The 20,464-nt window shown below is 45.9% G+C and overlaps 2 protein-coding genes across 7 annotated transcripts; one reads left to right on the top strand and one right to left on the bottom strand.

Moving 5' to 3' along the window:
- Positions 1-9,342: 9,342 nt before the first annotated feature.
- On the top strand, positions 9,343-14,449 carry LOC125536876 (uncharacterized). Of its 6 annotated transcripts, none has more exons than XM_087543702.1 (6): positions 9,343-9,737; positions 10,113-10,283; positions 11,603-11,780; positions 11,899-12,362; positions 12,485-13,864; positions 13,980-14,449. In XM_087543702.1, the coding sequence occupies exons 2-6, from the start codon at positions 10,170-10,172 to the stop codon at positions 14,202-14,204; spliced, it is 2,361 nt and encodes a 786-aa protein (XP_087399828.1). In that variant the 5' UTR covers positions 9,343-9,737; positions 10,113-10,169; the 3' UTR covers positions 14,205-14,449. The 6 variants fall into 6 exon arrangements, with proteins under 6 accessions (XP_087399828.1, XP_048556110.1, XP_048556109.1 ...); XM_048700153.2 differs by having other exon boundaries at positions 10,106-10,283; XM_048700152.2 differs by having other exon boundaries at positions 9,344-9,634.
- A 237-nt stretch (positions 14,450-14,686) lies between these two features.
- Positions 14,687-19,308, bottom strand: LOC125536878 (Transducin/WD40 repeat-like superfamily protein). The gene is made up of 12 exons (XM_048700156.2): positions 19,076-19,308; positions 18,874-18,989; positions 18,743-18,772; positions 18,516-18,655; positions 18,181-18,357; positions 17,957-18,020; positions 17,767-17,874; positions 17,024-17,177; positions 16,479-16,568; positions 16,266-16,321; positions 15,708-15,765; positions 14,687-15,343 (listed from the first exon to the last, which is right to left on the bottom strand). The coding sequence occupies exons 1-12, from the start codon at positions 19,155-19,157 to the stop codon at positions 14,898-14,900; spliced, it is 1,521 nt and encodes a 506-aa protein (XP_048556113.1). The 5' UTR covers positions 19,158-19,308; the 3' UTR covers positions 14,687-14,897.
- Positions 19,309-20,464: the final 1,156 nt, after the last annotated feature.

Raw genomic sequence — 20,464 nt, 5'->3', positions numbered from 1 at the left:
CTTGCTGGATCAAGGAGGAGACGTCTTCCCCAACCGTACGTGTGTTGAACGCGGAGGTGCCATCCGTTCGGCGCTCGGTCATCGGTGATTTGGATCACGACGAGTACGACTCCATCAACCCCGTTCTCTTGAACGCTTCCGCTCGCGATCTACAAGGGTATGTAGATGCACTCCCCTCTCCCTCGTTGCTAGATGACTCCATAGATTGATCTTGGTGATGCGTAGAAAATTTTAAATTTCTGCTACGTTCCCCAACACAAACGCACGGGGACCGGCGCCGCGGTGGGTGGAGGGGCGCGCACGGGCGCAGCGGGTGCAGCCAAACGCAGGGGCGGCGCCACGGTGGGTGGAGGGGCGTGCACGGGCACAGGAGCTGGTGCTGGCATGTACACAAGCTCACGCGGGTCCGCGGAGACCTCGCTGACGCCCGCGGCTTCCAGCTCTGCGATAGTACTCGGCGACCAGCCCGTCAATGCTACGGGGATGGTCGCTGGCGCGGGCGCGGGGATGGGAGCTGGGCTGGGAGCGGGGGCAGAAACCACCGTGGCCAGCTCGTTCTGGGCCATGTCCATGAGGCCCCATTCCTCCTTATTTTCTATCTCCTTCGGCTCGGAGTCGACTTCACCAAACTTGAAGACTAGTGGCAGATGATCATTCTGCGCCATGGAGGTGGAGGTCTGCGGGGGGAGGGGAATGGGAGGCGAACAGTAAGGCCGCCTATATTAAACAGCGGCTCGGGCGTCATTAATGGAGAGGAAGGCGGGCAACCATGAAAGTCAAAGGGCTCGCTTCCCAGTGAGCCTGCGCAGCGTACAGTCCGCACGCTTCCCGGTGAGCCTGCGCATTGGAGGACAGCTTGCACGCCTCTTGGTTAGCCTGCACACCGGACTACGCTAGCACAACTCCCGTTCAGTCAAGGTCAAGCAGTTGTCCGCACGGCACCTCCTACAACCATTAAAACCAAGACAAGTAGCGTCATGTGAATGGTTAACAGAACGCACACGGTTTGAATTATACAAACGTTTGAGATATTAAAGTGGCAGCTATTTTTCAAAATGCCTTTGTTGGCTGTCATTATTCGAGTGCGCCTTCTCTCAAAATGGACACAAAAATACCACATCATGTCGGGTGCCATTCCATGATAGCATGCCAATTTTCATGAATTTCAGACGACTTTTGGATTTACTAGAATTTAAAAACCACGCATCTCAATGTTTTGTCGGCAATCAACGGTGTCCTGGTGTTTGAAATTCATTCTCATTTCTTGCATGGGACCAAAGCATGCACCCAAGGACACAGATTTGATTTTTCAACCAATTTATATGCACTGGAGCATGTGCATGTAGTTCAAATTTGAATCATGCACATAAATGCATCGAAAACTCAGTTAATGCATAAAAATGTCCATAAAACCCCAAAAAATCACGAAAATTGACACAACACTCCTGTTGTTCTATGTTGACAAGAGAAAAAAAAATTGGAAACAATAAGAGGCAGTGGATATCGTTTCATCCCCAAAGGTGGGACGTTCCCTACCGAAACCATAATACTTGTTGTGAGAAACTCTTGTTTGTGAGAAGCATATACCCAAACCTGCCCCAAATGGGACAAAAAAATTACCACGGCATGTTGATGCCGCTCCATGAAAGCGTGTCAAGTTTCATGAATTTCAGACAAGTTTTGGATTTACTAGAATTTAAAAACGAGGCATCTCAATGTTTTGCCGGCAATCAACGGTGCCCTGGTGTTTGAAATTCATTCCCATTTCTTGCATGGGACCTAAGCATGCACCCAAGGACACAGATTTGATTTTTCAACCAATTTATATGCACTGGAGTATGTGCATGTAGTTCAAATTTGAATTATGTACATAAATGCATTGAAAACTCACTTAATGCATAAAATGTCCAAACGAACCCCGAAAAATCCCAAAAATTGACACAACACTCATGTTGTTCTATGTTGACACGAGAATTTTTTTGAAAGCAAAAAGAGGCAATGGATATCATTTCGTCCCCAAAGGTGGGACGTTCCCTATCGAAACCATCATGCTTGTTGTGAGAAGCATATACCCGAACCTGCCCCAAATGGGACAAATTTTTTAACATGGCATGTTGATGCTGCTCCATGATAGCATGCCAAGTTTCATGAATTTTAGCCGAGCTTTGGATTTACTAGAATTTAAAAACCAGGCATCTCAACGTTTTGCCAGCAATCAACAGTGCCCTGGTGTTTGAATTTCATTCCCATCTCTTGCATGGGACCTAGAAATTCACCCAAGGACACAGATTAAATTTTTCAACCAACCTTAGTGCATTGGAGCATGTGCATGTAGTTCAAATTTGAATTATGCACATAAATGCATTGAAAACTCAGTTAATGCATAAAAATGTCCAAACGAACCCCGAAAAATCCCAAAAATTGACACAACACTCCTATTGTTCTATGTTGACACGAGAAAAATTTTGAAAGCAATAAGAGGCAATGGATATCGTTTCGTCCCCAAAGGTGGGGCGTTTCCTACCGAAACCATCATGCTTGTTGTGAGAAGCTCTGGTTTGTGAGAAGGATATACCCGAACCTGCCCCAAATGGGTCAATTTTTTTAGCACGGCATTTTGATGCCGCTCCATGATAGCATGCCAAATTTCATGAATTTCATACAAGTTTTGGATTTACTAGAATTTAAAAACCAGGCATCTCAATGTTTTGCCGGCAATCAACAGTGCCCTAGTGTTTGAATTTCATTCCCATCTCTTGCATGGGACCTAGAAATTCACCCAAGGACACAGATTGGATTTTTCAACCAACCTTGGTGCATTGGAGCATGTGCATGTAGTTTAAATTTGAATTATGCACATAAATGCATTGAAAACTTAGTTAATGCATAAAAATATCCAAACGCACCCCGAAAAATCCCAAAAATTGACACAACACTCCTGTTGTTCTATGTTGACACGAGAAAAATTTTGAAAGCAATAAGAGGCAATGGATATCGTTTCGTCCCCAAAGGTGGGATGTTCCCTACCGAAACCATCATGCTTGTTGTGAGAAGCTCTGGTTTGTGAGAAGGATATACCCGAACCTGCCCCAAATGGGTCAATTTTTTTAACACGGCATTTTGATGCCGCTCCATGATAGCATGCCAAGTTTCATGAATTTCATACGAGTTTTGGATTTACTAGAATTTAAAAACCAGGCATCTCAATGTTTTTCCGGCAATCAACAGTGTCATGGTGTTTGAATTTCATTCCCATCTCTTGCGTGGGACCTAGAAATTCATCCAAGGACACACATGTGATTTTTAAACCAAGCTTAGTGCATTGGAGCATGTGCTTGTAGTTCAAATTTGAATTATGCACATAAAATGCCTAGAAAACCCGGTTGATGTATAAAAAGGCCAAACAAACCCCGAAAAATTCCAAGATTGAACACAACACTCCTGTTGTTCTATGTTGACACTAGAAATTTTTTGAAAGCAAATAAGAGGCAACGGATATCGTCCCGTCACCAAAGGTGGTACGTTCCCTATCGAAACCATCATGCTTGTTGTGAGAAGCTCTGGTTTGTGAGAAGCTTATACCCGAACCTACCCCAAATGGGACAAAATCTTCACCACGGCATGTTGATGCCGCTCCATGATAGCATGCCAAGTTTCATGAATTTCAGACGAGTTTTGGATTTACTAGAATTTAAAAACCAGGCATCTCAATGTTTTGTCGGCAATCAACAGTGCCATGGTGTTTGAATTTCATTCCCATCTCTTGCATGGGACCTATAAATTCACCCAGGGACACACATGTGATTTTTCAACCAACTTTGGTGCATTTGGAGCATGTGCTTGTAGTTTAAATTTGAATTATGCACATAAAATGCCTAGAAAACCCAGTTAATGTATAAAAAAGGCCAAAGAACCCCGAAAAATTAATTCCCATTTCTTCCATGGAACCGAAGGACACAGATTTGATTTTTCAACCAATTTGTATGCACCGAAGCATGTGCATGTAGTTTAATTTTGAATTGTGTACCTAAAATGGCTAGAAAACCAGTTTAATGTATGAAATGTCCAAACGAATCCTGAATAATTTCAATTCTTTTACGACACACATACAGTTGCATGTTCACTGCAGATAAAAGGTCTAGCAATTCAAACACCGTCCATTGCCGCCGTGACCCCATTTTGTAATTCAAATCAAGTAGATACCACACAATTTATTCTCACCAACCGTGTGAGATGTAGTACAAAATATCTTGGAGCACTGTCGGTGTATAGTACGCCTATGGCTTACGCGAGAAGATGCGTCGGCTACAGTCCACAGCCGACGTGTCAAGCACACTAGCTCGCTCCCCCAAAACTCCCGCCTCTGCATCCCTCGCAATCTCGAAAATATATACCGCTGGAAGGTTTTAATGTTTGATAGCACACGATTAGTATGTGCGGACCGTGTGCGATGTCTTTTACTCCCGCTCTGCTTTAGTCCATTGATTCAAATTTTCAGTAGCCCCGACATTTTACTCCCGCCTCTGCATCCCTCGCAATCTCAAAAATACTTGCTCGCCCTTGATCCAAATTTTTAGTAGCCCCTCCTTGTTTCTCCCGCCTAGTAAAATTTTCAGTTGCCGCAGTATTTCCTCAAACACAACCTCCGCTCACATAGACACACACAACCCTCGAAACCATTGGTAGGTCACCGCCATCGCCGGTGCCTCCATCCTCAACCTATGCCTGTGTGCCGGGGAGCTCAAGTAGCTAATGGCCAGAAAGAGGTTTATCGCGGCCTTTTCACCCGACACCGGCGAGGTGGCCGTCGAGGTGTCCCCGTTGTCCTCCGCGGGGCCGATCCGCCTGCCGCCGCGCCCCTACGCCGGTTCGAGGACTTCCCCGTCCTCCCTCGGACCTGGCAGCCGACAAAGTCCTACTTCGGGGTCTGGCAGCGGCGGTGGGGGACGTGGGTCACTGAGATTACAGATCGAGAGACCCACACCCGCTGGTGGCTCGGTAGCTTCCACACGGTCGAGCTCAGGGCCATGGAGTACGACCGCTGGCAGGTACGCTACCATGGCGCGGCGGCTAGGCTCAATTTCCCCTTCGGCACACGTCCGGTCCACCTCGTTTCGCCGGAGACAGGGTGGTGAGCTCGGCTATGGCACGGGAGGACCGCGAGGCGTGGGAGCGTCTCGAGGCCGAGGCCGCCGACAAGGCCCACATGCAAGAGCTCTGCCGGCAGCACCCGGAGCTCTTGGAGGCAGAGCGGGCAATCTTTGTCGGCGCGGAGGGCGACGAGGTCGAAGGCGGCGGCGACAGCGGCGCGAAGGGCGTCGATGTGGGCCCCGAGGACGAGGAGATCGACGTCGACGAGTGGAGGAGTGCCTTCTCCAACGACCCCGACAATGGTACTAGCCCAGACCCGGCTCACGGCACACCGTACGTGACGAGGAAGGAGTGGCTCGACCTCTACTTCGACCGAAAGTAGTTTAGCTTAGTTTAAATTTATATTTTATGTTCGGTTATGCAAAACTATCTATGTTTATATTTGAATGCATGCTACTTTCGGTTGAACCTACTTTGAACTTGATCAAATTGAAGTTTACAACCTTAAGTTTAGGGTGTATATATATATATCCACTAAGGGTTTTAGTCCTTTAACTTTTTAAGGATCGCCTAGAGATGTCCTTATGACTTGTTTATTTCAGTTCTTCACAATGTGATGCTCTATATGTGCAACTATTTGCTGTGCAGTTCAATTTCATTAATAACAGTTTCAACAATACCACTATGAATTATGATATTTGGTTGTTGTTAAGGATATTGCAGTTAACATGCCTTTTCGTTTTTCAATTGTTGTTTAGCAACATGCATTGTACTGAATGACTAAATATGCAATCCCAGACTACATAGCAATAAGGAAGAGTGTTACCTTAATATTATGATGATGTCTAGATATACATGTAATAAAATCTTATATAATGAGATGGATGGAGTGTTGTACTACATCATTTTTCAATTGTTGTTTAGCTTCTAATATTAACTTGGTGCTTTTAGGTACATATATCATTGCCAAAGATCCACACTTCGACCCTTTCTGCGTATGGGGCAATGAGATATTCATAAACCAACATCAAGCGAGGAAACTGATAAAGATTGTTACTAAATTGGGTCAAAAGATGTCAATCGAACTATTTGTTTACACTTTATGCAAGACAACAGTGAACTGCAAGATGGTGAGTAAGAACCCTGTAGCCTTCGTTTTACTGCCCGTGATGAGTTGTGTTAGATGACAATATCTGAATCTTTTTTTATCTTTTGCAGTGGATTCTGAAGCAGTGTACTCAAGATTACCTCTCAAACTACATGATTGGCGGCCGGCCATCACAAGGGGTTGGACTAGAGTCATGCATGCCTTCTGCATCCAGGAGAGCACAATAGGGCCATTCCGCTTCACCTTGTTCAGCAACTGGAATGCATATCGTCTCTTTCTTTAACATCTGTAATAGTACAAGTACAGAACCCTGGTACATCATTCTTTATTTTGTGCTTCTGTAATTCTTAAACATATGTACCTGTGAATCGAATAATGCATTGGTTGTTTGAACCTGATGGATATGAATAAAGCTATAGCCTACTTTCAAGTTTAAATTAGGTACAATGTTAAATAGCAGCAATTAAATTAAGGCAAACTTACGTTGTGCAGGTCATTACTGCACACACGGTTGATAAAACACAAACGTGTGCGATATACACCATAATCCGAGACAGTTCACAGAGACGAAACATGTGCAAGCATGCACACAGTTGCCGTTTCCAAAGCGTGTGTGATGTCAGACACTGTCACATACGGTGCGGGAAAACTAAATATGTGTGATTGTCTATCTATCGTATACGGTTTATAATCATGAACTATTTGTGATGTGTCGGGTATCGTAAATCTCCCGTGCCTAGAATCTGCCTAGAAAACTGTCGTTCCTTGAATCTGCCTGGTTTTAGGCAAAACCACAAAACTCCGACTGCGATGGCAATGCGAGTACAAACTAGTGGCAAGGATGAAGCGTTTGGGATATTCGAGATATCGAAAACGGTTATACAGGGACAACTGTATGCATCAAGGCTCCCTATCCCCAACGGTTTCTGGGTCGTGTGGGAAGGACCCCCTATCGCCCACACTCACTTGGAGACGGTTCCATATGCCGTCGCGGAAAGGGGTTAAAACCGTTTGTTTAGAACCGACGCGCACTAGTGATGTATCTTCTTGTCAGACTTTTATTAAATAATTAATAAAAATGGTTGTATACATCGATTGATGTAGAGGCCGAGGGGGTTAACCTCCTTTTCTAAAAAGAAGGTTTATGTGGTACTTCACTGCTAGTGGTAACTATTGATCTTTAAAGTTCTATTGATCCTTGACGATCGAGCTGCAGCGCTAGCGGCTGTCAGGTGGTCGATGTCCCCCGTGTGCTGACCTGTCGCCCGACAAGTCGGCCCACCCTATCATAAACAGGGTTAAATTCGTTGAGTCGGTAGTTTTTTGCCAAAAACTAGACTTAGAGTGATGGTATTTTGACAAAGTTTATAAAATGGTAGTTTTTCGTCATGGTTGGTCAAGTTGTGGTACTTTTTTTGTTAACTCTCCTAAGATTTGAGATGGGTTAAAATGCAGCCTCCAAGAGCTTATCATCTTTATGGATGGGTTGTTGGACACTAAAAAGGTTTTAGGGATGGATTAGATTAGCCCTTACCATCGACTAAACCTTCAACCGAACGCCTACTACCTGAACTTGTAGTAGTACTATAGTATTCTTAGGCTACATAAGCTTTCAAGCTCAATCTGGATGGTTGGCAGACAATACATATCGAATTTTCGTCATCAACCGGGGATGATTAGGAGGACAAATAGACAAAGGAATTGACTAATTCGTACAGCATCGATTAATGGTGTCCTTGCTTATCACAAACGAAAAGAACGTGAGAACGACGACTTGATGGTGACCCTATACTTTTTGATGTAATTTCTCTACCAAGTCATTTTCAGAATCACACAAGAAGCCAACCTGATAATTAATTATGTCAGCATCCGACATGATTTATTTATTTATTTATTCATATGTTTTTCCGCATAATATGGAGTACAGGACATGAGCACACTCCAGTGCGAGACAGCGTGTCGCTCTTAGTGTCAGTGTACAGGACGCAATTTTAGCCCATCATTCACTTTTAGGTAGCAAGATCACCTTTTTTCATGGGTCTATTCTTAATTTGCCACTCCCTAATTCGACAAGATAATTTTCCTCACACTGGGTAAGCCAATGTTTTTTTTTTCTGAACAGGTCAAATGACCTAGTAAAGTATTTCCCTCACACCGGGAGAGGATGTGTCTAGCAAATGTTACAATACGAGAATGACACAATTGCAACCAATGCCCTTTATGCGAGCAAGTGCAAGAATCGGCAATCCACCTCCTTTTCAAGTGTCGGTTCGCAACTCGAATTTGAAAGGAGGTGCTCTCTTGGCTGGATCTTCATGTCGACACGACACCTTGGCATAGGTTTTACACGGTCAAGGCTTGGTAGGAAGGGGTCGGCAACACTGCGCAAGAAAGAAAAAAGGGCCCTTTCCTCCTCCATCCACCTTGTCGCACAATGTCAGTGGCGCTATTAAGGTGAAAGCTTCGCTTTGGGTTTTTGCAGGTGCCAACCACTTAAATAATGTAATGCCGCGGGAGTAATCCGTTATCTTTGTGCCGCTTTTGTGTTGTGTGTTGTGCTACTTTGCGTGCGGCGGGTGTGTGCGTTTGCTTGTTAGGTACCGTGTTGAACCTTGGTGCTTGGTGGTTTGTTTTATATATACATAAAGCAGCGGGTGTGTGTGTTTGCTTGTTGAGTACCGTGTTGAACCTTGTGCTCGGTGGTTTGTTATATATATATATATATATATATATATATATATATATATATATATATATATATATATATATATATATATATATAAAGTAGGGCGAAAGCCTTTTTTGATAAACTCCTCTTCTTAATGTATGAAAATAGCACAAGTTTTGCCTGGTTTCAAGAAAGAAAATACTGGTAAAATCATTTCCGGGAGGGGGGGGGGGGGGTTGATTCCCTTGCTCATGTGTATCCACGAGCTGTATGACCCTGAAATTCCTGGAGCGAGTGTCGACTAATTCCGGGCGGGGTACGATGATATGAACGTGCCATCCATTCCGTTGTAATCGAATTAAGCTCAGCGGTTAGTGGTTATGGCGTACTAGTCGTTAGCACGACTGGCAGCACGATCAATCCCATTGCCATTATCACAAGAAAGCTAGAGTTAAACATTCCGACGAAACCAAGCCTCCGTTTCTCCCCCACGGAACGGCCAGGCCACACACACACACACACACACCATGCTTCTTTCTTGCATCGTCTATTCCCCATTTGTACGTACGTACGTATTTTGATTATTAAATACTCTATATATAGGCTATTAGCTAGGCCCAGGTAGGAGTAGAGAATCTTGGGCGCAAACTGCGGACGACATGCCACCATAGGCTCGCCTCGCCTGCTTGGGTCCAAGAGCAAGGAGAAAGGGCGCGCTTCTTGGGGCTTACTTCCTGGGTCTTGCTGCCGTGCCGTGCTGTTGGGAGGTGCGTCCTCCATTCCTTGCTTCTCCTCTCTCGTCGATTTCTTCGCCTGGACTTTCCTCTCTCCACCTCGGTGATTTGCGGCGGAGCGGATCGAGAGCAGGAGGTAGTAGTTTTGAATTGTGTTGTTTCTTGATGAACTCTTCTTCTTCTTCTTCTTCTTCTTCTTCTTCTTCTTCTTCTTCTTCTTAGTCGTCTGGTCTGGTCTGGTCTGGTGTGGTGTGGTGTTTAATCTCTTCTCCATGGATGGTTTTCTTGTCCTTGCCTTGTGGTTGCGTGTTTGGATAAGTGAATTGCTGGAATTCGCATGCTTCTTGCCAATTCATTCAGAATGGACGCAACACTGAACATCCTAATCGAGCTGATATGCATGCATTGGGATTGGATTGATTCAAGTTTCTATTCTTCAAGTATACTGCCTAAACTGCAATCTGTCCCTTTTCCTTGTCTAAACTTTTGGGTGGATTGCTGAAGTGAACAGGGGCGCATAAGCATCGTCATTCAACCCAAGGGTGTAGAGAGCTAGCTAACTCGAGGAATGGATCGCCGGAGCTGGCCGTGGCGCCGCAAGTCCATCTCGGACAAGGCCCCCGCCCCCACCGAAACCGACAGCTCCGCCTCCTGCCCATCCGAGACTTTAACTGATGAACAGGTGAGAACGGATTCTTGTCATCCTTCTTCCTGCGCTACGTTGATGGTGTCCATTCCTGCGATTTTGCGGCACTCTCTCGCTGTTCGCCTTGCATGATTTAACAAACTAAGTATTAACGGGTCAGAGGAGCAAGAAAAGGAAATTGGCCTACAGTAAAAAGATTCGATGCATGTGTAGTGTCAAGGAGTGTTTTACAAGCATGTTGAGACATCTTCCTTTTCTTTTGCGGTGGAGCAAGTTCAGTTCAGGCATGTTGATGGGTGTTTATTGACTTTGAGAGTCCTACACGCCTCCTCCTTAACAGATCATGCAACATGTGCCGCCCAGAGAAAAATGACAAGGCCATGTGGCATGGCAAACATGTGAGTGAGGTTTCATCCAATCACACATCTGTAGGGCCTCTAATCTATCGCCAAGTTGCAACATCAACTCTTAAATCGATGATGTCACATAACGTAACGGATAGGGCTAAATAGAGATTCCCAATGCTGGATCAGAATTCATCAGCATATACTGTATAAGAGAGCCAGATTGCTTGTCATTCTTTCTGGAATATTAATTTCTCTTTAAAATGTTTTTTTTTGTCTTAGTCTCCTCTCTGGTAGTAAATGGTAATACTAGGATGCACGCCGTAGACCACCGAACAGTAGCTCTACCATGTTAGTAGAGGCACACAATTGATCTCAGCCACATGACAATAATGGGCTGCAGGATTCAATCTCATTTGATGCTTTGGTTGGCAACATTGACCAATCTTCATGGCAATTTTAGTAGGCCTCCAACTGAAGCAGGGAAGGGAATGGTAAGGGGTCCTATTGTCCCCGTAGCAGAGTGGCTAACAGGACAAGCCTACCTTACCTATCCATGGATGCATACCAAGGAAAGGATGATGTGTTAGTTGGCACTCTCTTTTCTCTGCCAACATTATGGCTGCAACAAGGGCAAGATGCAGATTTTCTGGTGGCCACTCCATGTGCTGCACCATCACCTTTGGCCCAACACAAATGGCTCATAATGCTTGCTGGCGCAGAGAGAGCAATCAAGATTCCAGCTCTCTTCATGTGCGCCACTGCTACTTGATTGTGCTGCTGCTGCTGCTGCCCTCGCTTGCAGTCTTTTGACCAAGGCTGTCTTTCTCCCTCCAATACTCTAATGCAACAGCGAGGAACAATTGCCGGGCTGCCCACAGTTTGAGCTTATGCATTAAACATTCTCCATACAAGCTGAAAAATGAGCCAAGTTAGTCTAACCAATGTTTGCTTCTTTTTTCTGTGGGGACAACAATTTTGACTCTGCTTGTCTATCTCCTCTTTGATTAGGATACCACCCTCAAGAGTTCCCCGAAATCGCCCGAGGTCGCATCCGAGGAAGCACAGGACAACAGCAATGTGAAAGTCAAGGTGCTGAGCGAGAGGCTGTCCTCTGTGGTATCGGATATTCGTGCGAAAGATGATCTCGTCAAGCAGCATTCCAAAGTTGCCGAAGAAGCTGTTCTAGGTACGCAGTGCAGTTAAACATGACTGAACAACAAGATTAAGCACCACACAAAAATTACTAGGTAGCCTTTGATTGAACATTATTCACAAGCAGATTGTGCATGCATTTCTCGTACCAGGATGGGAGAAGGCCGAAAACGAGATGGCATCGCTGAAAGCCCAGCTGAATGCTGCAACTGTCAAGAACTCAACGCTGGATGGCGCGCTCAAGGAATGCGTCCGGCAGCTCCGGCGCGCCAAGGAAGAGCAGGACCAAAAGGTCCAGGGCGCGCTGGCACTGCAGTCTCGGCAGTGGGAGTCGGACAAGACCGACCTAGAGCTGCGGATTGTCGAGCTCAAGGCCAAGCTGGAAGCCAAGTCGGAGCGCTCGGTGACCAGTGACGGCGATGCCAGCTCCAGGCTGGCCTCTTTGGAGAAGGAGAATTCGGCTCTCAAGGCGCAGCTGCTCGCCAAGACGGAGGAACTGGGGCTCAGGACCATCGAGAAGGAGCTCAACAGGAGGGCGGCCGAGGCGGCCAGCAAGCAGCAGCTCGAGAGCATCAGGAAGGCGGCCAAGCTCGAAGCCGAGTGCAGAAAACTGCAGGTGATGACACCCTTCCTTCTTCGTGTGCTTTGGCGCCATTGGAGGCATCATATTATGTGATGTGAAGAGGACGGTTCTTGACCTCCTTTGTTGGAAGCTAACGTCTCTGGAGTTTTTGGCAGGCCACTGCACGCAGACCCTCCTTCAGCAGCGACCTCCGGCGCACCCCGAGCTCCCTCTGTGCCGAGTCGGTGACGGACTGCCAGTCGGACTGCTCCGACTCATGGGCATCGGCCCTCATCACCGAGCTCGACCAGTACAAGACCGAGACGAGGAGTGCAAGCCTAGCAACCGCAGTCGACATCGGTGTGATGGATGACTTCCTTGAGATGGAGAAGCTTGCGTCAGCCAACGGCGCCGTCTCGAGGAGCAGCAGTTATGCCGAGGACACCGGTGGTCAGCTGGTGAAGCTAGAGGAGAAGGCCAGGAAGCTGGTGGCCGAGAAGGACAAAGCCTTGCACGAAGCCCAGCGCGAGCTGAGGGCTTGCCGCCATCGGGCAATGGTAGCAGAGGAGAGATCATGTGAGATGCAGAGGCAGCTAAATCTCGTCAATGGAGAGAGGCATGCCATGGAGGCCGAAATGCAAGACGCGGAGAGGAAGAGGAACGATCTGGAGGGCAGACTTGAGCTGGCCCATGGCGAGATCACGAGCCTGCTGGACAAGGGGCGCATCCTGGAGGAACGGCTGGACTCGGAGAAGGCGCTAACGCTGGAGCTCGCGGCAAAATATCAGCAGATGGATGAGCTCGAGTCGGAGACGAAAGAGCTGCGTGCTCAGCTCGAGTCCGACGCCAGAAAATACAGCGACAAGATCACCCTGCTAGAGAGGAGGCTCGCAGAGAAATGCCGTGCCGTCGATGCTCTGGAGGCAAAGATCAAGGGTGCAGAGATTGAGCTGGAGCTGGCAGGACAAGAAATCGTGTCATTCCAAAAGAAGGTGCGTGGCCTGGAGCAGCAGGATAAGGCATTGTCTGTTGAATCCGCAAAGCGGTGCCGTGATCTCCAAGCACTGGAAGCAGAGAGAGATGAGCTCAGATCTCAACTCCAGGCCGCCAATTCAGATGCCTTTGCCCTGAATGAGAAGGTTAACACGCTTGAAGAGACTCTGGAGAAACAAGGGCCGTTGATTGCACAACTGGAATCTCAACTCAAGTCGGCGCAAGCTGAAATCAAGAGCTTGAAGGAGAACGCCGGGCAGTTGGAAATGAAATTGGAGACGCAGAAGAACTTGTCATCAGCCTACATAACTGCACTGGATGCTTCCGAAGCCCAGAAGAACAAAATGACGAGCCGGTTAGAGCTCAAAGAGAAAGAAGCAGAGGAATCGCACAGAAAGATTTACTTGCTTGAGGAACAAATTCTCAAAGAGAGAGCAGAATCGTCGGAGTTCGCCGCACAATGCCATGACTTGAAACAGGAATTGTGCAGCAGAGCTCCAGGTCATCAGCCAAAACCAATGGAAGTGAAACCTATGGCAAGTACAGACCTGCACATCACAAAGGTAAATTTAAGGTATCTCTTAACTATCACAACCAAGTCCGGTGATGAAAAGTTGAGGACTTTTTAAGTGATTATGTTTTTCTGATGAGTAACTGGAATGCCATCACTTTGTACAGGAGAAAGAGTTAGCTCGTGCTGCGGGGAAACTAGCAGACTGCCAGAAAACAATAGCGTCACTGAGCGCGCAGTTGAAAACCTTATCTAACTTTGATGAATTCATCATCCCTGATCCTGGGGTTGAGAATCATGACATCGCCTTAGCTGAAAGCTGGGATGGCGATCTCAAGCTGTTTGATTCAGCAAGTTATCCAGCACAGTTGGGCTGTTTGGCGGTCACATGATTGTGGTAGCAAAGAAAGATTGCAGAAAATTATATGGCTTGGCTGTCACATAATAAGATTGACAGAATCCTTCCCTGATTACATATGGAGACAAGTTAATGCGAGTTTATACAGGTGAGAGCAAAGGCTCATATGAAAAAAGCACTGTTCATATGGAGAGATGAAGTGTATAGCCTTAAGGGAACTGTGTAAAAATCAATTTTGGTCAACTAGTCCCATGAAATTATCGAAATGGTTTTTAACCTCGTCTGCAACATGACTCCGTATCTTATATGCTCACCCAACACTTGCATACATACTTATTATCTTATATCAATTGGCAGAGATCCTACACATTTCAGCCAAAAATAGTTCAAATTTCAAATGTCCAGGAGCTTGCATTAATTTCACTACACCAACAGGACTGACGTTGTCCACACTAAACTAGACCATTGCTACTTCGGTACAAACTAACCAAGATGAGGACACAGAGTCAGATGAGATAGTATAAATGAACCATACCGTTCAAGTTTGATAATATTTTCGAATCACTTATCATAATATTGTAAACAGCAGGTAATATTTCAAGGAAAAACTACAAATGAACCATACCGTTCAAGTTTGAATGAACTTGTACTTAAAAGGCATTCTTTTACAAATTCACTAAGGCAAGCACCGTGGTCAGACGTCAATAATTCCAGCACACCAAATGTCCTAGGCAACTTGTTGCTTCTTGCTTTTCTTTTTCGTGCCTTTGCTTCTTTCGCCAGATTCAGATTTTATTCTCTTTGGGGCATAGATCTCAGCATCACTGTCATTAAGGCCAGCCATCTGAGTTCCTTCCTCATCCTCTGCAACCCTTCTATTCTTCTTTTTCTTCTTTGCCTTTCTGACTGTTTCAGCATCGTCTTCATCCAGGTCGACCATTTGCGTTTCTTCATCATCCTCTATAACAGTTTTCTTCTTCTTCTTCTTCTTCTTCTTCTTCTTCTTCTTGTCCTTTCTGACTGCTTCAGCATCACAGTCATCAGGGTCCACCATTTGAGTTCCTTCCTCAGCCTCTTCAACCAATACATTCTTCTTTTTCTTTTTTTCCCTTCTGACTGCAGCTTCAGCCACCATTGAAGAATCTGGCTGCTTGGATTTAGTCTCCTCAGATTCTAGACACAACAGTAGTGTTAGCACAGTACCTCAAACCTCAAGGCATCCATCAAGATGCAGTTAAGATGTACGCCATTTTAAGATTACAGGTCAGAACTCAGAAGTGTTCTGAGTAAAAAGAAGCTCTTAACTATAATTATCAGTTCCACATCCAATGAAATTTAACAAGTCAACATGTTTCAGTCCTAAAGGGAAGCACTTTGCCCCTACAGCAAGCACCATTCGAGATAACATGAATGTAAAAAAACAATTGCCACTCTCACATAACTTACCACAACAACAACGGAAAACAGAGCACATAACACAGAATAGCTACTGGAAATACATAAGAAACTCCCCGCAGAGAGAGAGTGAGAGACGAACCTTCAGCTGAGAAATGTGAATCAATAACCACTGTCGTGAGGTGCTGCTTGAGATAGACCTGTTACCAACCAATGAACATGTGTTAGATCATGAAGAGTTTAAAATGAAGAACCATGGTGTATAACCAGTAGCGCAATCACTAAAGGCCAATTAACTAGAGTACAAGGTTAGCCAAGATAGAAACGAAAAATCATCTATCATATACGCCGACATGTATAAATGAACTTGCACACTCAATTATAGGATTATATGTTTTTTAGGTACTACCTCTGTACCAAAATATAAGAGGTTTTTACAGGCTAGTTTAGCCTAAAAGGCATCTTATAGTTTGATATGGAGGGAGTAATAAAGAGTAGCCCAAGATTAAGTCATAAGATATTTGGCTAGTCAATGATATCTTCATGCTCACTATAATAAATTCATTTACATACACACATGTCAAAACGCGCCAGAAAACAATTAGAGCAATATAAATAAAAATTAGCATCAATTAATTGCAAGGAGCAACAACAAGCTTCGAGCTTAATATGAATGCTGTGAAATTAATTTTAGACATACCGCAGAAAGCGGCTGCCTTGTATTTGTATCCCAGATTCGCAAGTAGCTGTCCAATCCTACAAAGACCAAAATAATATCCCCAGTTAGTTCAAATAAGTACAAACAAAGACAGCCAATAAAAAGTAAAAGTGCACAACAAAATTGAGGGAACGTAAAACTATATGTTGCATTCAAAATAAATCAATCTGAAATAAATGGAAATTTATAACTCACCACAAGATGCTATCAAAGGCAGATCCGGATGCCTAACTATCGATCTAATACTTCCACTGCATTTACCAACATAGCATCCGAGTAGTTTTCCTGTAAAAAAAGGTACACACCAATCACAACACTGTAAAATAAGTTATACTCGCATACATTGTACCTTGGGTTGTTATTAGCCATAATCATTTGTCCATGTCATTATATTTAATAATAAACTAAGTGCTACGCAATCTCCAATCTGTTAAACATTATACATCAGACTCTAACATGTAGAAATGCTGATAAATATTTCAACTCTACCATTTCCATTAGCTGCAACTGCATGTCACTAACTATCTGTCGATTAGACAAAATAAAATAAAGAAACGGACCAATATAGGTACTCCATACCATTATTACCTATACAAAACAGCAAACATGAAGTGGATCTGATGATTAAAAAGGAGTAGACTTGTGACACATAGGCCACTTTAACACTAGACAGAAAAGGCACATGTTCCTAAAATACTCAGTTGCATTGAAAGATACTGCACACCATCTGTTTATCGTACCTGTTCTCATGTCAAAGGAAGCGAGGTCTCCTGTTCCTGTCCCAATATAGACAGTATGTCCATCTGGATCCCCTACAACTGCCTTGATTGGTGACTCCCTAAAATCAACTGAAACAACAGGTCTTCTTTGCGAAGCAGTATCATATAAGCGAACCTGGTAAACACAAAATGAAAACACCATTAGTGGTAGTAAAGTTGAGCGGTCATCATCAGTGCAGCATAATATATTACAGATGCAAATGGTCCTACTCCCTCTATCCATGTAAATAGGGCCTAATGCGTTTTTCAAGGCTAATTTTGACCACATGTTAGAGGAATAATATATGACATGCAAGTTACACAAAGCATACCGTCACATTCGTAGGTGAAAGGAGCTTCCAATGATATAATTTTCACAGTATACATCTCATATACTGTTAATCTTATCGATAGTCAAAGACAGTCTCAAAAAACGCATTAGGCCCTGTATATATGGATGGAGGGAGTAGCAAACATCCACAGCTAATCACTGCCTAGCATAAAAGAAAGTGCAAACACGCCAATTAAGCAAATGAAATGGTATCATTATTTACAAGCTATGGGGGGACTACACAGATGCAACAGACATCATAACAAAACCCCATCAACTAGCAGGCTTGCAGTCAGAGAGCTGAACTGGTTAAATTTGTTGAATTCCAACACAAACATTGAGCAAACAAGATTAAACTCGGAATTCTGTTAGCAACAGTGATGAGATATGGTACCTGATGATTATTTGTGCAGGCTACAATTTTACGGTGATCATCCTTGCACAGGAAAGTTCCAGCCGTGAACCAAGGTTTGGTAAATATACCGACGTTGTTAGCTCGGGGCTGTGAGATCAAAATAAAATTAATACAGATAAATGTTTGCTGCGATGTCAGCTAATAAGTCAAAAAACAGATTGGCACTTACAGATTTAGCAGACCACATCTTACTACAAGATGTGATATCCCACAAGTTCACTTCCATACCATTCCTAAAATGAATCAAATAACTGTTAAAAACACTACAAATTTCCTGAATGATTTTCACATCTCAGACAGAAAAGCTGGTAAATAAAATGAATGCAGCCCAACAGCAGTTTCTTAAGCATACAGTATTCGGTAATCGCATGCTAAAGGTTATAGTCAACTCACCCTCCAAACATTGCATAGTTTTCACCAACATCCACAGATGAAAACTGCAATGTACCCTTGTTACACACTTCCCAAGTGCTTGATGGCCCAACATCCGAGTCAGATACCGTGTTTTCTTTTGCAACAGATCTCACACTTGCTTTGCCCTTCTCCGTACAAGCAAGAAATGTACCTAACCTGCAACGAGCAACTAGATATAAATACAATTTGGCCAATATCACCAAAACGCACAAGAGCAATGAACTTTTCATTGATATATGGATACTTAATACTACAGATGTAGACGTGTGGTAAGATATCTATTATGGGGAAAATTATGAGCATGTGAAAATTACGTGGTTAAGTCCGGTGCATGTTTTCTGAAGAGGTGCAGGGCGACTAGGGGATCATTTTCCACAGCTCCGACAGTTTGGTCTGTCCTAGAGGACTTGACAACGGCCAGAGCATCACCATTCAATGGATTCAGCAACTCAACCTACACAGAAACCTTTGGAATTAACAACCAACTGAAAGAGGCACAAGGTAAGCGTCCCAACTCAGAGAAGCAGCAGCAGTTACTCACCACACCGTTCTTCCTTGCCACAGCCAAAACCTGCAAAACGCAACAAAATAGACAATCGTGACTATAGGAATGAGCAGCCGTGATTCACCAAGGGCTTACGGGAGAGAGCTGAGCTGGTAGAGGGGACTGACGGGGTCGACGGCTCGGTCGGCGAGTGAAGCGACGAGGATGGCCCTGGAGGCGTCGGGTTCGCCCCACGTCTCGACGACCTTGGCGACGCCCGCCGGTCTAGCGCGGGCCTCGACGACTGCGCCGGGATTAAAACGGAGAAGGAACAGTGAGCAGCAGGCGGCGGCGGAGGGGAGGCGGCGAAGTCGGGTAAGGTGACAGTACCTTTGATGAGGCCGAGGATGTCGGTGGTGATGGCGCGGAGCGGCGGGCAGCCGGGGCTCTCCACCGAAGTGATCCGCGGCATCCTCCTTGGCTTCTCTCTCCGGTGGAGGAGAGGAGAGGAGAGGCGGCAATTCGGGGGAGGGGAGGCAGAGTAGGGCTTCTCGTGTTTTTAGGGTTTTAGGGGAGATAGATGGATGCAGGGTGAGTCTGCTCTGGGCCGGGCGGTTCTTCCGTGGTGGCCGCGACACCGTGGAAAAGCCTGAATGGCGAGCCCGGAGGGTTTTAAACAGCGAAAATCCTATTTAGCGCTTAAGGCGAGGAATAATATAAGGGGCCTGCTACAAATAAACCAGAAATCATCCGCCTATTTAGCCGTTCGATCGGTGCACTGGTGGCCGTTGAATTACAACAACGCCAGGGTAGCAGCGAGTCAACGCAGCATCATTGCAGACTTGCAGTCCCACCGCAGCTCCAACGCAGCACCACGGATTGATTCCGGCGAGCTCCATTGTGGCCCCAGCAGAGCTCCGACGCAGCACCGACGCGCTGGCGAAGCTCCATTGCAACTCCGGCCAAGCTCCAATGCAGCCCCGGCGGAGCTCCAACACAGCTCTGACGGCTCCGGCGAAGCTGCATTGCAACCCTGCCTGAGCTCCACCGCAGCGCTGACGGCTCCGGCAAAACTCCATTGCAACTCCGGCGGAGCTCCACTGCAGCCCACGCGTGGTCCAAGGCAGCGCCGACGGCTCCGGCGAAGCTCCATTGCAACTCCGGCGGAGCTCCATTGCAGCCCGGCATGGTCCAAGGCAGCGCCGACGGCTCCGGCGAAGCTCCATTGCACCTCCGGTCGAGCTCCATTGCAGCCCTGCCGGAGCTCCACCGCAGCGCCGACGGCTCCGGCGAAGCTCCATTGCAGCCCGGCCTGGTCCAAGGCAGCGCCGACGGCTCCGGCTCCACGGGTCACATGTCGCTTGCTGCACTGCAGCTCCCCTCCGATTCGCGTTGCAGCGTCACTGGTCGACGGCGAGATCGTGGGGTCGCAGCGCTGCTGTGGTTGGACTGGTAGCGCCTAGAAAAAAGAGAAGAAGCAGGTGGAGCGGTGATGGCAGCTGGTGGTGCCTGCAGCAGCAGGTTGGGTTGGCTCATGCAACGATAGCTGCCGCGACGACGGGCCAGTGGCCGGTGGCGGGCTTGCTTATCCTGCGTCCGGAGAAAGAGATGGGGATTTGTTTCTGCAGAGGTAGGAGATGAGGGAGCCGAGGGGCACGCGGAGAGGATAAGGTTGCCAGGTCCACGCCACGCGGGACACGCGTCGCTAGGACGAGGCGACTTACGCGTCCTCTGTTATCAGCCGGATGAAAATAAACGATTTCCATAATATAATGTGTA

Source organism: Triticum urartu, chromosome 2A, assembly GCF_056163025.1.
Source record: "Triticum urartu cultivar PI428250 chromosome 2A, HENAU_Tu73, whole genome shotgun sequence".
NCBI classification, from domain to species: domain Eukaryota; kingdom Viridiplantae; phylum Streptophyta; class Magnoliopsida; order Poales; family Poaceae; genus Triticum; species Triticum urartu.
Note: the sequence above shows the minus strand (reverse complement) of the source record. Positions and strands in the feature narration are given on the sequence as shown.

Excerpts from the sequence above, each read along its gene's own strand:
- LOC125536876 (XM_087543702.1), top strand. The coding sequence starts at position 10,170 with ATGGATCGCCGGAGCTGGCCGTGGCGCCGCAAGTCCATCTCGGACAAG. Across the intron at positions 10,284-11,602 it reads AGACTTTAACTGATGAACAG|GATACCACCCTCAAGAGTTC; the intron begins GTGAGAACGGAT and ends CTCTTTGATTAG. Across the intron at positions 11,781-11,898 it reads TGCCGAAGAAGCTGTTCTAG|GATGGGAGAAGGCCGAAAAC; the intron begins GTACGCAGTGCA and ends TTCTCGTACCAG.
- LOC125536878 (XM_048700156.2), bottom strand. The coding sequence starts at position 19,157 with ATGCCGCGGATCACTTCGGTGGAGAGCCCCGGCTGCCCGCCGCTCCGC. Across the intron at positions 18,358-18,515 it reads CATGCACCGGACTTAACCAC|GTTAGGTACATTTCTTGCTT; the intron begins GTAATTTTCACA and ends TGCTCGTTGCAG. Across the intron at positions 17,178-17,766 it reads CCTGCACAAATAATCATCAG|GTTCGCTTATATGATACTGC; the intron begins GTACCATATCTC and ends TGTGTTTACCAG.